General features: G+C 38.7%; 1 protein-coding gene across 1 annotated transcript in view; it reads right to left on the bottom strand.

Moving 5' to 3' along the window:
* The window catches only part of CELSR1 (cadherin EGF LAG seven-pass G-type receptor 1), a 153960-nt gene that overhangs the window by 38708 nt on the left and 98495 nt on the right, over positions 1–16757 (bottom strand). The window contains exons 6-12 of the mRNA XM_015823755.1: positions 13551–13708; positions 11110–11273; positions 10223–10348; positions 7040–7206; positions 6384–6569; positions 3895–4008; positions 865–1039 (exon numbers count right to left, since the gene is read on the bottom strand). Of these exons, the coding sequence (XP_015679241.1) occupies positions 865–1039; positions 3895–4008; positions 6384–6569; positions 7040–7206; positions 10223–10348; positions 11110–11273; positions 13551–13708 (1090 nt within the window). The remainder of the gene's footprint in view (positions 1–864; positions 1040–3894; positions 4009–6383; positions 6570–7039; positions 7207–10222; positions 10349–11109; positions 11274–13550; positions 13709–16757) is intronic.

Below are 16757 nucleotides of genomic sequence, written 5' to 3'. Positions count from 1 at the left end.
GAAATCACATATAATACGTGATGACCCAATATTGTACAGTCATGTATGGAAGCAACGTAAGTATTATGTTGCTTAAGATATTAAAGGAACTAATTTAAAATATGCTTCTTGTTTTCTGAATGTTCAAAAAAAGGGCTTAAGGATATACCTAAAAAGTATCTCACACATAGAAGTTGTTCAGGAGCTTAATCTCAGACAAAAAGGTTTGGAAATAATCTCTGTAGTAGCATAATACTAAGCATGTATTAACCCTATTAAATCTTACATTAAACATAATTATTGGGATTTACTTTTTAAGTAAATATGGCTTAACATGTCAGTTATGCAGTTTAAGGCTCAAAACAAAACTCAGTCTGGAAAAAAAACTGAATTATATAAAACAGGTTAAAAAAAATTTTTTAAAATTAAACTTGTTTTGAAGTTTAAGCAAATAACAATTCCATTTTACATTTCAATCATATGTTTAATCTTGTGATCATATTCATTTGCCTACAAATTAACTATTTTCTTGTCCAACACTCTGTTATGTGGCAAGAAGTGGACACTGAAAATTCTTCAGATTAAAACAAATACAAATATAAATAAGAGATTCTAGAGTTTTTGTTCAGTTTTGATAGGTATTGTAGCATTTTCTTCACTTCCCCAAAAGAATGAAAGTGTGAAAATGGTGATACTTGAGAAAGTAACAAGAGCAGAGAGCCACAGGGTGTCATTCAAAATGGTGTGTGCAGGATCCCTGGCATGAAATTATAGGCAGGAATTTCTGTTCAGCTGTCAAATTATAGGAAAACATTCTTAAACATGCAGTTCTATAAAGTCCAGAACTCCAGGTATTATCACCAACTTGCTACAAGTCATAATTACCTGGGTCACAGATACATGAATAGCTGTCCCAGTCATCACTACAATAGCTGTGAAGGGGACAAGAGTTAGAATCACAAGGATTGTCTATTTCACAGCCATCCGTGACGTTAAACTTGACTGCCTGTTTCATGTTCAATGTAGCAACATTTGTAGATGTTTCCCCCATCCTCACTCCCTGAAAAGAAGAAAAGAGACCAAAGGAATAACTCAACTAATATATATCACAATAAAAAGCATAGGGTTGTACTGCTATAGGAGAAAGAGAAACAATTTCACTCATTCCTTTGATGTAATCATAAAAAAGACGTCACAAACTTTCACTTCTATTTTTACTTGGTTAAGCGCATCTTGGTTAAGCCCAACACATTTATTTATCTATTTATTTACTAGATTTACAAGGCTGCCCAACTCAAAAAGTGCAACTCTAGTGGTGTACCACAGCTAAAAACAAACAATAAACCAACTGCCATAACATTAAAACATACACAACATAAAAATATGAAGTAAAGTTTTTAAAGTAGCAAACAGGAACCATAATAAAACAACCAATAGGGGACTCCCGTTCAACTAGTATCCAATGTCTGTGAGCAAAGCTAGGTCTTCAGGGCTTTCCCTCAGACAAAGTTGGGGCTTGTAGCATTTGGAGTGGGGAGGGAAATTGTCCCATAACACTGGGACAGCCACTGAAAAGGTAAACTTTCTAAGTCCCCTAAAGCAGAGTTCCCCAACCCCTGGGATGTGGCCTGTTACCAGTCCGTGAGCCGTTCAGAACCAAGCCGCGGAAGTGGGGGGGAATGCGTGCACACATGCATGCATCCCCTCTGGCGCGAGCAGCAGGTGAGTGTGTGTGTGTATGCTCCATTTGCGCAAGTGGTGGGTGAGCGAACCTACCACTCGCACAAATGGAGCTGTCCGCCGCTGGTTGGAACCATCCCCTCCCCCCCCCATTGATTTGCAAAGCCAGGAAGGTTGGGGAACCCTGCCACAAAGTGAAAAGATTTAAAAGCGGGAACCAGAGCCTGCACTCCATGTACATCTTTGTGAGGCAGGCAGATATTTTGGGGAGAAGGTAATCCCTCAAGAAACATGTTCTTATGCCATGTAAATCTGTAAAGAAAACCACCAGCACCTTGAATCACATCCAGATGTCTATCAAGAATCAGTCAGTGCAGAGGGTAGTAGTGTTTTGTGGGCATAATGAGATGTACCTAGAACAGGGGTAGGCAACCTTGGCTCTTTCATGACTTGTGGACTTCAACTCCCAGAATTCCTGAGCCAGCCATGCTGGCTCAGGAATTCTGGGAGTTGTCCACGAGTCATAAAAGAGCCAAGGTTGCCTACCCCTGACCTAGAACTACCTGTGCCCCTGCATTCTGCACCATAAGCTTCCAGCTGGTCTTCAAGGGCTGCCCTATGTATAGCCACCCCAACAAGAACCAAAGACACAAACACTCTAATTCCCAGGTATATATATTTAAAGATTTTGGTGGATGTTTTAAAGAGAGCCTATTTCAAACACTTCAACATTAAGAAAACCAAAATCATGGCATCCGGCCCTCTCAATTCCTGGCAAATAGATGGGGAAGAAATGGAAGTAGTGACAGATTTTATTTTCCTGGGCTCCAAGATCACCTCAGATGGGGACTGCAGCCAAGAAATTAAAAGACGCTTGCTCCTGGGGAGGAAAGCTATGGCAAATCTAGACAGCACACTAAAAAGCAGAGATATCATCCTGCCAACCAAAGTGCGTATAGTCAAGGCCATGGTTTTCCCAGTTGCAATGTATGGATGTGAAAATTGGACTATAAGAAAGGCTGAGTGACAAAGAATTGAGGCCTTTGAATTATGGTGCTGGAGAAGACTCCTGCGAGTCCCTTGGACTGCAAGGTGTTCAAACCAGTCAGTTCTAGAAGAGATCAACCCCGACTGCTGTTTAGAAGGCCAGATCCTGAAGTTGAAACTCAAATACTTTGGCCACCTAATGAGAAGGAAGGACTCACTGGAGAAGGGCCTAATGCTGGAAAAGATTGAGGGCAATAGAAGAAGGGGACGACAGAGAATGAGGTGGCTGGATGGAGTCACTGAAGCAGTAGGTGTGAACTTAAATGGACTCCAGAAGATGGTAGAGGACAGGAAGACCTGGAGGAACGTTGTCCATAGGGTCGCGATGGGTCAGACACGACTTCGCAATTAACAACAACAAATTTCAAACACTAGTTTATGAACTCCACTACACTACAGTTTGGGATTTGAAGAAAAGCTTACATTGAGATTAATGTATGTCCCTTGCTCTTTCCATGCTGGAAGTATTGAGACCCCACACCCACTGTCTACTGTGGCTTATTCATGGCTGACCTCATGCTGACGTATAATTAATGCGATGCGATCTCTGGACTTTCCAAAAAATCAAATCAGTCAATGGGAAGTATTAGATCAAAAACCTGTTTTCTTAAAACTACATTATTAATTGTAGGTCTGAGCAAAGAACTTTGAAAAAAGTTGTTTCATAAACCATGAACAGAGCATCCCTCCTCAAAGTGCTAAAGCTGCATCATTTGAAAAGTTCACAAAGTTGCTTTGAAGGCTTTCCCAATCCCTCTGCATGTCTGCCTCTATTCATATTGACTCTGCTGGCAGCCTCAGAACGTGTTGCCTGTGGATTACACATGCATGTGCAGACAACTGGAGTCACTTTTTGAAGCGGCTGTGTGAGTCTTCCGGAGGACAAAGCTGCTTTAATATGTCAAAAATAGTGCTGAGTTTCCACCTATGTGTTTTGCACTGAAGCCTCTTCTGAATATTTTACAGAATAACATTCCCAAGTAATTAAACGTCTGAATGCAATTCCAACGGAATAAATTCAATTAAAACAAAGAAACGTAAGCTCATAATTAGGCACTTAAGCTCATAATTAGGCATTTTTAAACAGAACAATGCTCATTTTCTTTCCGCTCTTTCCCTTCTCTTGTCTTTGATAAAACTAGAATTGTTCTCATAGTTAATGTAAAGTTATTTATTTTCAATTGTCACCTGTAGACAGCCATAGAAGCCCTGCTGCACAGAGACTAGATCTCCAGAGACACCTCCTACAATAATGCTTTTCATTTTTAGTCCAGGTAACTGATTTCCAATCTGTACAGTGCTCTGAAAAGAGGAAAATAGGAAAGATGATTAAAGCTGTTCTGTAAATTCTTAGTTACAGTATTTCACTGATAATTTTTTTTTAAAAAAATAAGCAAGAATAAGTCTAAAAGTGGTAATAGAAGCTATTCATGTTGTGCTTCCGATAAGGAAGCCACTCCAAAAGGTATAATGCCTTCCCCTGTTCAACACAGTTTCAAGAAATAAGTGAAAATGGTAATTAATCCTCCATGAGTGAATAAATCTTGTCACTATGAGCAGTGGTGGGATTCAGGCGGTTCGCACCACTTCAGCAGAACCGGTAGCCAATTTTGTGTTGCCCAGGCCCAGAATGGACTTCCAGAAGAGGCATCCATACAGAGAACTGGTTGTTCACATATTTGAATCCCACCATTGACTATGAGGCAGAAGTCAAACAGTATTAAATCTCCCAGCAGGATCCAGTGTACTCTATGTAGGCTTTGGATATCATGAAATCCATCTTGATAGAATTATGGTGCCCATGTAGTTCAGTTTTCCCTGTTCTGCTATTCAAGGTTTGAAGGACTTGACAATTAATTAAATGTTTGCCACCCATCTCCCAACAAGAGTTCATAAATAAAAAACAATAACAAGTACAGAATATTAAAAAAATGGCAAAGATGACAAAAAGGGGAGTTACAAAAAATGACATGAGTCCACACAATCCAAAGGGGATTTCACTAAACTTCCTCAAATGGAAGGGTGTCAAGTTCTTGGGGAGAACCTCATTGCACAAAGGAGGCACCACAACAGAGAACGCATGCTTCCCAACAGATGGCATTAACTGAAGGACTCCAGACCACACAAACCTTACCAATTAAATTGGCTGGACAGATACTGTGGAAGACAAGTAGTCTTTCATATAACCAGATCCAGTGGTGGGATTTAAACATGTGAACGAGTTCTCTGTGTGGATGTTGCTTCCGGAAGTCCATTCTGGGCCTGGGCAACAAAAAGTAGCTAGCGGTTCTACCGAACTGGTGCGAACTGGCTGAATCCCACCACTGACTAGATCCTATACCAGTGGTGGCGAACCTATAGCACGCATGCCAGAGGCAGCACTCAGAGCCCTCTCTGTGGGCATGCGTGCCATCGCCTCAGCCCCGCCTCCCCCAGTGGCCGTCTCCTCACCAGCAGCCCCCCAGAGGAGAGTCACCCCCAAGCGTGGCTCGCGTGGACCAGCGCAGCCAAGGACATGGCAGCCGGGCAGCAGGGACAAGACTCTGCCCTCACGTCCCGTCACGTGCAGATGATGCGGGGCATGGGTGGAGGGCATGGCTGCCTTGGCACTGCTGGGCTGCCTGGGCGATATGTGGCAGGCCGTGGAGGCGGTGAGTGGCCCTGTGGGCAGGTAGGGGGGCAGGGTGGGGATGGGTTTTGGGCACTCAGTCTCTAAAAGATTTGCCATCAGTGTCCTATACCATGTAGGGTGTTATAGGTAGCAACCAGCCCCTTGAATCATACTCAGAAGCAAACTGGCAACCACCAGTGCAGCTTGCAAAGCTGAGGTGTTAAGTAGGCATACTGAGGCATTCCCATCACTGCTCGTGGCACTGTATCCTGTTTTTCCAGGAAAACATACAGACTGCACACCACTCAGCAGAGTGTGTAAGTGCAATCTCATTCAATGTTAATGATGGATCTCAGTGGCCTGAATAGCCACAGCTACTCAATCTTGGCAGGATTGAGTCAAGAGACAGTTCTTTCCTATCCAAACCGTCCCAACCTCCAGCATTGGGATAGAATCTTGACAGCCTCATTTGGATATAATTTGGTATCATCGGCATATTGATTACACTGAACCCCAAACTGGCAGATGACCTCACTGTGTGATTATTTATAGATGCTGAAAAGGAAGAAAGAGGAAGTAGAACCTTGAAACACCCCACAAGGAATGAAGCTCCCTCTGTCCACCAACCAAGCAGAAATTGCTCCAGAGAAAGAAAGAGAACCATTAAAAATGGTGACTTATATCCTCAGGCCAAGTCAGAAAGATATTGTTGATATTAAAACTGCTATTGAGGATCACAAGGATCCTGGTTCTACCACAAATCATGTACAAGTTCAATCAAAACTTTCTTAGTATTAAATCCTGGTCTGAAATCTGACTGAAACAGGTCTAAATAATCTGTTTCCTCCAGGATTTTCATCAGCCGTAGATGTTCAATATATAGAACTGGATGACACTGGGTTAAGAATAGCTGGCAGATTATAACACAACTGTTACAGAAAAATATATTTCTGAATCTATGATAGAAACAATGAGAAATGACTTTATTCTGGCATAGTTCGTGGTGCACCTATTCTGGCCATTCCTGTCTCATTTTCATAATGAAAGAATATGGATGTTATCTTACCTGATACATGCCATAATCCAAGGACACAACTGCAAGATACTTGATGTCTTTGCCATCTTTTGCACTCTTCAACTCTATTAACAAATGATGCCATTCACCATCATTGATCCGTACCTGGGTCATCCTCAAACTGGCCACCTGATTTGGTCCATCATAGACCTCAAATACCACATATTTATTCAGTATCTGTTGAAACATAACTTTAGTTGATGAAAAAAAACCTTGAATTGCTGAGAAAATGCTATATATACATCGAAATATATATGCAGTTTTGGGAAAATGGTTACAAAATACAGGTTATATTTAAAGAAACATTATGATTATAATTTTTCATATTTATTGATCCAATTAATTGGTCTAATTAATATTAAGACCAATATTCTATCTATATTCAGTTATTAGGTCCACTATGAGTGGCAATTCTCAATTAAAGATTGTCCACAAATTCACATCCTAACTTATCAACTGCAGTGATTCACTTAACAACTGAGGCAAGAAAGATTGTAAACTGGGGCAAAACTCATGTAACAAATGTCTCACTTAACAACAGAAATTTGGGGTTCCATTGTGTCTTAAGTCAATGACTTCCTGTACAGTTGGCCATTTGTTATCTAATGGCATTCCCTTGTTGTGATTGAGTTGATAAGTTAACATACCTGTATATTAATCTTAGATGATACTCCCGCAATGGCTTGCATTAACACACCGTTAACCTTGCGAGTTCTAAACATGAGGCCAATGTACCATGGTATAGAAATAGTGATATCAAGGTTATTCCAGGTGATGATGCTTTCCCCAGTGAACCGCTGAGGAAAAGGCATTGCTATAACACAAGGCAAAGAGGAGAGAAAGCAGGATTACTTAATCAAATATTTTAGAATGAGGGGAAAATTGTCAGGACATTCTTAACTATACCAAAAATAAATACTGCATGATACCAGTAAGCATAATGTCAGGCAGACTTTCAGCTTCTGAGATCTCCCTTCTTTTTCATAAAAAATCCAAATGTTATTAACTGTAAAGTCTACTACAAAAAATAAATAGCTAAGAAAAAAAAAGAATTATCTATCCAGAATACAGCCTTTTCAGAGAAATACCTACTTCTGTTTACCTCAAACTTTCTTTATTTCTTCTATGTAATTTTAGGTTGGGTTTATTTTTTCTAATTGCTATATTTAAACAACGAGAGGACCTGAAATCTCCAAATTCATCAAAAAATTGTCTGTGGATTCCAATCACATTTTGTGCCCACTGCTGGCACAAGAAATATCTCTTATGCAACAGTAGATGAAAATGGGCTTATTACTGGATAATTCCAATGTTCCCACAGTTGTGCTTTAATAATAACATTTTTGAATCTCCACATAACCAAGAAGGACAGATAAGCAGTGGCTATATCTTAAGGTATTACTAGATAACATGTAGAAATATGTTTCTTTAGATGTAGAAATATGTTTCTTCAGCAAAATCCGTGGTCTATTGATTTTGTAGACAATAATACCAAAAAAAGCCAAGTGAAAAAGCTACACAATTTAATTAAGAAGCAGCAAAATTAAAAGATGTTCTCTAAATACTGAAAAATCAGGAATACTGCAAAGGACGATAGGCTCTGTAGACCAAAATATCTAGGAACATCCAATTGCCACATACAGCCTAGAGAAGCTGAAGGCTGTACTTCTCTGTGTGGCAACATTGAGACTGTTATTTTTGCTACACAAATATTAATAAGTATGCAAATTTATAAATTTCACTAAACAGAAAGTAATATTTACTATGTACAGCTCATCTGTAAAGTTTCTGCTCACTGAATAACAAGCATGTTCTTCCTTGCTGTAGCTATAAAAAGGTGTTGAGCTTAATTGTGAATGTATAAATGGTAACAAAATCCAGTAAAATGTTTAAAAATGTATGTAGGAATGTGGTTTTGACAATTTCAGGGCTCTGGTAATAGCAAGAGTGCGTGCTATTTATTACTTCTATTAAGAATCTGACAGTGTTATTTTTATGGCCCCAAGGGGCAGCAAAATAACACATTTATAAAGGATTTGACAAGCCCAAATTTGTGGCTGCTGTGTCACCTACGCCCCAGGCAGAAAGCACTTTGATCCTATGAATATATTTTGTTCCCTAATTTGCAATTGTCGTCAATGTTTTTACTTCTGGTTTAATTTGGTCATTTGCTAAAAATTCTCCTTTATTGACATTTATTTCCCTTTGTGCACATTCTGCTCCACATATCTACCTTACAAGTAGTAAGTAATTGATCTTACCTATTTACATCCCTACACTTGACAACAGCATGAATCAAATGGTTTTTGAAAGTAGATTTCTGCAGAAAACCAATTATGCTATACAGAAGGAGTGCAGTAAGAATTTGCTTTAGCTGAATTTCTATCACAAAATGGGAACAAGAGCTTGCAATACGCATCACATAGGTTCTGACTTGAATCATGATTAGCGATTAACATGCTGTCAAAGTTTATTACCAGAAGCTTTAATGAGAAGTAACAATGGCTTAATGATTCAAAATGACTTTGCATCAGCTGAAAGCACAAAAAAGACCCAATCCTCTAAACATAGTACACCATTTTGATTGCTGTAACATAAATGATGGCAGAACATATGTACTGTTCACNCTGTTCACAATAATAATTATTTGGAAAGTTATTAAAGCAAATCAGCAATATTCGGAGAATCATTCTTTAATTGTTTTCTGAAAGACAGTTCATCAATCTGCTTTTCACATTTTCCTGGAAGCATAAAGCATTCACACTTACATTCTTATATGCACTTAGTAAATTATGAATAGGTAGCTCAAGTTCTCAGAGCACCATTCCTTATAGTACCCAAAGGTCACCAAGTAGATACAGTTTGCAGAAGTACAGTGTAATATTTAGAAACTACTGCTTTTAAAGCCAATATGGAGGCAAAGACAACTCAGAAAGATTGATGGAAAGCTGATATTCTCACTGTAAAAATATATATTTACAGGTTGTACTTATTGCTGATTTTCTCCTGCAGCACAAGAGGGTTGGCCATACAGTATTCTCGGGGGAGGGGGGGAGAGTGAAATTCAAGAAACTTAGCCAGTATCTTCCAAGAGTATGAACTTTAAAATTCACTCTCATATTCATTGCCATCTGCTAAAGTTTCATAGATGTGGTACAGAGTACAAATTCGCCATCTGGGAACAAATGAAAAAAGAATTCCCTGAAGACTGAAGCTGCCAAATGGGAACCAAAGAATTGCAATGAAGAGTGCGAATGAGGATGTTCTCTGTTAGGACATACAAGTGACTAAAGAAAGTCATTATTTAAATAAATTCTTTTATATCTGAGTGATTTCCTGCCCCAGTGATTACTAAGAAAAAGGTTAAACTTAATTAAGCCAGTATTATTAACTAATGTACTGTATTATTCGATTGAACTAAATGGGACCAGGTCATTTTAAACTGAAGAATTTTTGCTTAAAGAAGATTGAAGATTGATTTTCTGTGTCTGAAATGAGTTGCCATACAATGGAGATAAAGAATATGCTACGTAATGGGCATGACTTCCCATCCAGGGATTCTATGATCCAAACTTCCCCAACCTCCAGATATGTGATTCCTAGAATTCTCAACTAACATGGAAATAATTGGTGTGTATATACTGGGAATTATAGTTCCAACATATTTGGAAGGCACCAAACTAATGAAGGTGCAGTAGATTATTAGATTCCTGCTAATGCCTGGATTTATAATACGTTTAATAAATAAAGCTGTTGTATAATAATTAAAATTTGCTCACACACCGTGGAATATTTCACATACTCTATCAAAAGTAGGATCCATTGTTTACCTTGCTCACAGTTTTTGCCCCCATATCGCAGGGGGCAATCACAGATGTAAGTATTCCATTTGCTCACACAGGTACCACCATTCTGACACCAGTTTGTGGTGCAATAATTCTTCTGAGCTAAGCAACCTGCAATTAAAAAAAAAGGTTTTGTCCTCAAGTCATTCTGTAATCATGCATTCAAGTTGCAACAAGCTGTGCTCTGGATCACTGTTATGCTTCTGAATAGATGCAACTGCATTTTCTAGAAAGCAATTCACAATGCTTATCATACTTTATATTCTGATATCCAACACTCAACAGTTCTTTTTTGTGAAGGGGAGGCATTGAAAATTAGGCTAATATTATAGTAAAACAAATGCTAAAGAGTTTGATACTCAACTGTTTTTATTTTCACTATGTGGTTAGTACATATATCAGGGACCCAGGCTACCAAGTAATGTTTCAGAATAACATCTGTGCAGAAACAGTTTTCACAGGATGTTATCTTAAATATATGTGCAGAAATATATTTCCTTATATAGGTAAAGCTTGTTTAGCAACTGCTCGTTTACCAGACTTTCTTCACGGTTACACTGGTAATAAAAAGATCAATCTTTGCATTTATGATCTATCAGGTCTGTAAAGCAAAGGAAAGCTGAAGTAAGATCATAACACAGTCAATTTTTTATTCAGACATCACTTTGCTTAATGACAAAGTCTCAGTTGTGGTTGCTAAATGAGGACTATGTGTATGCATAATATACCGGTAATTAATAAACTTGAGAAATTAGCCCATGAATACATCTCTGTTTCCTTCTTTTTCCCATGAAAACACAGTTCTTTATGTGTATAATTTTCAGCGAACCTAAAATATTTTCATTCCACTTTTATTCTTGTGGAGGTTATACCTGCAAGTGTGCCATTATTGGCTATGTAGCTGGCCATATCGACGGGCTTGCTGTCTATGGAGAGATTCCTCATACAACCAACGAACTGCCTGTTATGTACAGGAAAATCTTCAGGTAAATTGGGAACACCTCCAAGCAGCAGAGGGCCAGTTAAATCCAATGACCTAAAGAAATCAGAAATAAAGAGGTTTTTGACTCAGATATATAATATATTATCTCTTGCACAATAAACATATTATTGGGAATTAGATATTAGAGATAATTCCTTACTGTTATTACAGATTCTGTAATGGCACTGAAACAAAATAGTACTAGTAGTCCTTGCTTACCAAAAGCTTTGTTTAGTAACTGTTTAAAGTTATGCCATTTGGGGGAAAAAACAGCTTTGTGATGAATCCCCACTATCACGTAATCACCATCTGCATGCTTCACTAATGGCTTCTGACAATCAATGGAGATGCCAGCAATAAAATTGTAAGTTGCAGTCATATGATATTTAATGACTATGGGTGATTCATTTAACAACAGAAGTAGAAGTGACACTGTAAATCCAGCAGTCACATGATTTTTCACTTAGTGACAGAGGTGCCAGTCCCAATTGTGGTCGGTAAATGAGGACTATTTCTAATGGATCATATTAAAATGATATAAATCATTACAGTCAATAGTCAACTATTTTAAGGTTTTTTTCTTTTTTAAACCAATGAAAGGTTTTGCCACAAATGATAAGAAATTTTTTTCATGCTTTTAGTATTACAGTTACAAAGCATTGTAATTCTTATATATCAGGTTGTTACTGAAGAAGAAAGTTGATGTAGGTATCAAGATGGCGGCGCCTGGATTGGCTGCGGCTGCATTGGCTCTCGAAGGTGAAAAGTTTTTGGAGGGATATAAGGGATATTGGCCACATGATCGGGAACGTTTTAATGTGTTTGAGCAACGTAGTGGGGCTAAGCTAACATACGACTGACAATCTTTGTTGGTATGGCGAGTTTTTAGCAGTTTCGGAACTGTGTCCGTTAAAAGACATTTGCGCTGTTTGAAATTGTTCTGCCGGCAGCAAGATTTGAGTGCTGGCACAGCAACAGAGTCTATTGCAAATCAGGGCTGTTTCCAAAGGAGGCAGAGGAGGAGAGGCCCCAGGGCTTACGGCTTGCGAAGGAACTGGATGAGGCTGTCGGCAGGCCCAGAGGAAGGGAGAGAGGCTTTTGGAGGAGTTGGAGGTGGCAGCAGAAGCAGAGTGCTCCAGGGGTGAAAAGGAGCGAGGCCCCTTTAAAGAAAAGGTGGAAGTGACAGGATCAGAAAAAGAAAAGGAGGCGAGGTTGTCATGCAGGAATACAAGCTAATTTGAGGACTAATCCACATGGAGCTCCGTTTCCATCTGTCCTGATTGGCATCTTTCGCTCCTTAGAGATTAAAATGGACGTTCTGAAACTTGACCTGGCCACGAACAAGGAGTGTATATCGGAGATGGTGACCCTTTGAGAGCTGTATGCAACAAAATTTCATTTTGATGTATGCCAATTGGTGTATATTCAAAGTGACAATAAAGATGTTGTTGTTGTTCTTACTACTAGTATTATTATTATTATTGATATATAAATAACATTTATAGCAATTCTTTGTAACATAAATACTTAGATGATGTTGCCCAATGTAGTTTATGATTACAAAGGAATATGTAAATCCAACACCTAAATTTCATCCTAGTAGTTTCATCATGCACTCTTTTGCTTTTTCAAATCAACAGACATAGCAAAACCAAAAAGATTTACATAATCAAGATGCTGCATTTATTCAAACTTACATTGACTTGTAAATGTAGATTTAACCTGAGAAAGCTATTCAAAACCTAAGTTGAAAATATTCCAAACAGGATTAATTCATTAAAAGCATTCAGCGACACAAACATTTTCAAGTATCTTTTCCAATTTACTGAAACATATCAATTTATTCTAATACAAACCTCAGGATTTGAGATTTCAGCCCTTTAGTTCAATGTGATTAAAGACTACAGAGGAAAACTGATCAAATGTGTCTTTCCTTCACTTTGACATTGTCCTTCCTCACCTGAATGAACATTTTTGAAGTGAAGTGTGAACACTAGACTTTACTTACTTTTCATCTTCTTCACGTTGACTTTTTCTATCCTATAAGCCTATTTTAAAAGATACTTAAGTAATAGAAACATTTGCAGCAATAGGTAACTTGCCACAAGGAGGGGCAATTTAGCAAAGATTTCTACATGATTATTCTCTGAACTCAACAATTTTGTCCTTAATGCACAAACGTAAAGTTTCAGGCAAACAGATACGAAAATGACTTTACGTCTGACAATAATCACTTCTAGGCGTACCTAAAAAAGTAGTGGAGTCTCTGTTAGCTAGATTAATTCTACTATTAAAACATGTACATGTCATTAAAAAAAATCAACATCTTACTTTTTGGAGCCGGACTGTGTTCCCTGAGCAGCACAGGAGTAGTTTCCAATGAGACTTCCAAAGCGCACAGCCACTGCGGTATCACAATCGTCCACAGTTACAACAGCCACCTTCTCCCCTGAAGGCCCATGAGGAATGCCAAGTTGTCCTATGTTGGGCTTCAAAATAAATGTGAACATTTTAAAAACTTGAACTCATAAATATTTTAAGCAGCAGCACTGTATACTCTCTCCCTCACTGTAAGCTAGGGATGGACAACCTGTCAGCCAAGGCTACTGATGCCCTTTAAGCCCAGGACTGAACCTCTCAGAAGCCACAATAATCATGACTGCTAGAAAGTGACCATAGTACAGGTAGTACTCAACTTACAACAGTTTGTTTAGGGACCGCTCAAAGTTACAACGGCCCTGAATGACCGTTTTTCACACAACCTTTGCAGTGTCCCCAAGATCACGTGATCAAAATTCAGATGCTTGGCAACTGGTTCATATCTATGACAGTGGCAGTGTCCTGGGGTCATGTGATCCCCTTTTGTGACCTTCTGACAAGCAAAGTCAATGGGGAAGCCAGATTCACTTAACAACTGGGTTACTAGTTTAATGTCTGCAGAGATTCACCTAACAACTATGGCAAGAAAGCTCATAAAATGGGGCAAATTCACTTAATAAATGTTTCACTTAGCAAGATAAATTTTGGGCTCAGTTGTGGTCGCAGTTTGAGGACTACCTGTATTCTACCTTCATGGTGTTTTTTTAAAAAATGAACCTTGTAATGCAGTCCCACTCAAATATGTGATTTGACTTCCATTCGCTTTGACCCTCACCCCATCCAATATGGAGTGTGATCCTTGGCCAGCAAGTGATTGATCTTAAGCAGTAAAAATCTGAGAAATTTTATTATAGTGATTTTAGCAATCTTATACTTTCTGAGGTTGCGCCAAAACTGAAATAGTCACCCTTTTGAGATCAATAAGGGTCCTGGGGGAAGCTAATCAAAACAAGAGAATGACAATGAGACAGGTTTGTCTGCAATGGCAGCCATTCTTTGGAATAATCTTTGTTTAGTAACAAAGAGTACAAGTGGTCCTCTTTTAGCATGCTTGGCTGAGGAATTCTGGGAGTTGAAGTCCACAAGACATAAAAGGGCCAAGTTTGAAGACCCCTGAATTAGTCACACAGCTGTTAAGTGTGGCTTTCCCATTGACTGTGTTTGTCAGAAGGTTGCAAAAGACGATCACATGACCCCGGGACGCTGTGACTGTCATAAATATGAATCAATTGTCAAATATCCGAACGTAAATCATGTGACCATGGGGATGCTGAAGTGGTCATAAGTGTGAAAAATGGTCATAAATCACTTTTCTCAGTGGTGTTGTAACTTTGAATAATCACTAAATGAACTCAAGGACTACCTGTGATAAATATATATATATACTTAGTTTCTTGCTATTTAACTTGTTTAATCTAAACCAAGCTATTACATTGAAATAAGCTTTGCACAGCCATTGCCATTATACTTAACAGACATTAAACGTACACAAAGTTTTTCAAAGGCTATTTCCTGGTATTAGGCTATGGCAATGAAAGTATTTTTCATTTCCTCCCAGCTATATTTACTATGATCACATAACTTGGCAGTGCTTCATATAAAGTGCTTGACATTTGCCAGGTAATACAAGGCCTAGACTCACAAACAGCAGATAAGGGGAAAAATCTGATTTATATCAGAATGGTAGACCTTCAAGTATTAGTGCATTTCATCAATTGTTCTGGGAAACATTATTTTAAAAAGCAATAATCATTTTCAGTTATCTTCAACATCTGCACTTGTGCACAGATTTTTGATTAATATATGCACATGTATATGTACTGAGTTAATGAGTACATGTATGGATATAACTTGTCCTAATACAGCCTTCCTCAGACTGGATTCCTGCAAACACAATAGATTTCAATTCCCATACTCAAGTGTGAGACATCTACAGATTGAGGAACTGTCCTAATGCACAGTTGATTGTACAAAGCTTTTCTAAATATACTCTGGTTTCCTAGAAATCTTTCTCAAATACTTACTTTCTGTACCCAAGTTTTCCAAATATACGCAATCTAACAGTGCAGATAACCAACAATGCAGTTAACTAACAATCTGAATTGGTCTCTCCACACGTCATCCTTAGTGAAGCGTGCAATCCAGGTCTGCATTTCCTGCATCGGATGAGGAGAGCACATCTTTCTCCTTCTGTCCTGGCCACTTTTTACAGAGGCACGATTGAAAGCATTTTAATAAACTGCATCACTGTCTGGTTTGGTGGCAGCCGTGCCTCAGATGGAAAGTCCATACAGAGAATGGTAAGGACAGCCGAGAAGATCATAGGAAGCTCGCTCCCTGGTATCCAGGATGATGCTTATAAGTGCTCTGTGCTTAGAGCTCAGAGCATTGTTATGGACCCCACACATCCACTTTATGGTCTGTTTCTCTTGCTCCCCTCTGGGAGGAGGTTTCGAAGTATTTCTAGCAGGACTACCCGATTCTGTAATAGCTTTGTTCCCTACACCATCCGTCTGGTAAACTCGCAAAATTCGTTTTTCTTGCCATGCACATGTATACATAACCCGAACTAGACTGTTGTTTCTCTGTGTCATATAATATATGTGGGTATATGCATAATTCTGTATTAATTTATTTTTGTCATATTTAGTGTATATTGGGGGTGGTGACCTTTGAGAGCTGAATGCAACGAAATTTCATTGTAATGTGTGCCGATTAGTGTACATTCAAAGTGACAATAAAGTTATTCTACTCTATTCTATTATTCTAATCTGTATGTAATCTGAGTCAAGAAACTGCAGATTTACTTCGCAAAAGTGTTTTTTTTAAGATTCCATGGATTTGATTAAACTACCCACTGTATTAATATGAATTTGAGAATCCAATAGACTTGTCTATACTGTATGACCACAAAAACGTTTTAGTGCACAGATTTGATAACTCAACTTATTCAATCAAGAATTCAAACTGAGTGAACTCAACCACGTTTCATTCTAGGCTGAAAGCATTAGTCATTGACATCACTGTTGCCCGGGGGACACCCAGTTGGGGGTTCCTTTCATGTCCCCAGCAGGAGTGAAGGACGGCGCTCACCCGCTCCACGGCAGCACTCCAACCTCAAACATGGGCTTGCTAACCTCCAACCCAGTGTCCTAAGCA

The sequence above is a fragment of the Protobothrops mucrosquamatus genome, unplaced genomic scaffold (assembly GCF_001527695.2).
Source record: "Protobothrops mucrosquamatus isolate PMUCROS unplaced genomic scaffold, P.Mucros_1.0 scaffold1976, whole genome shotgun sequence".
Lineage (NCBI taxonomy): Eukaryota > Metazoa > Chordata > Lepidosauria > Squamata > Viperidae > Protobothrops > Protobothrops mucrosquamatus.
This window is presented reverse-complemented; position numbering and strand designations above follow the sequence as displayed.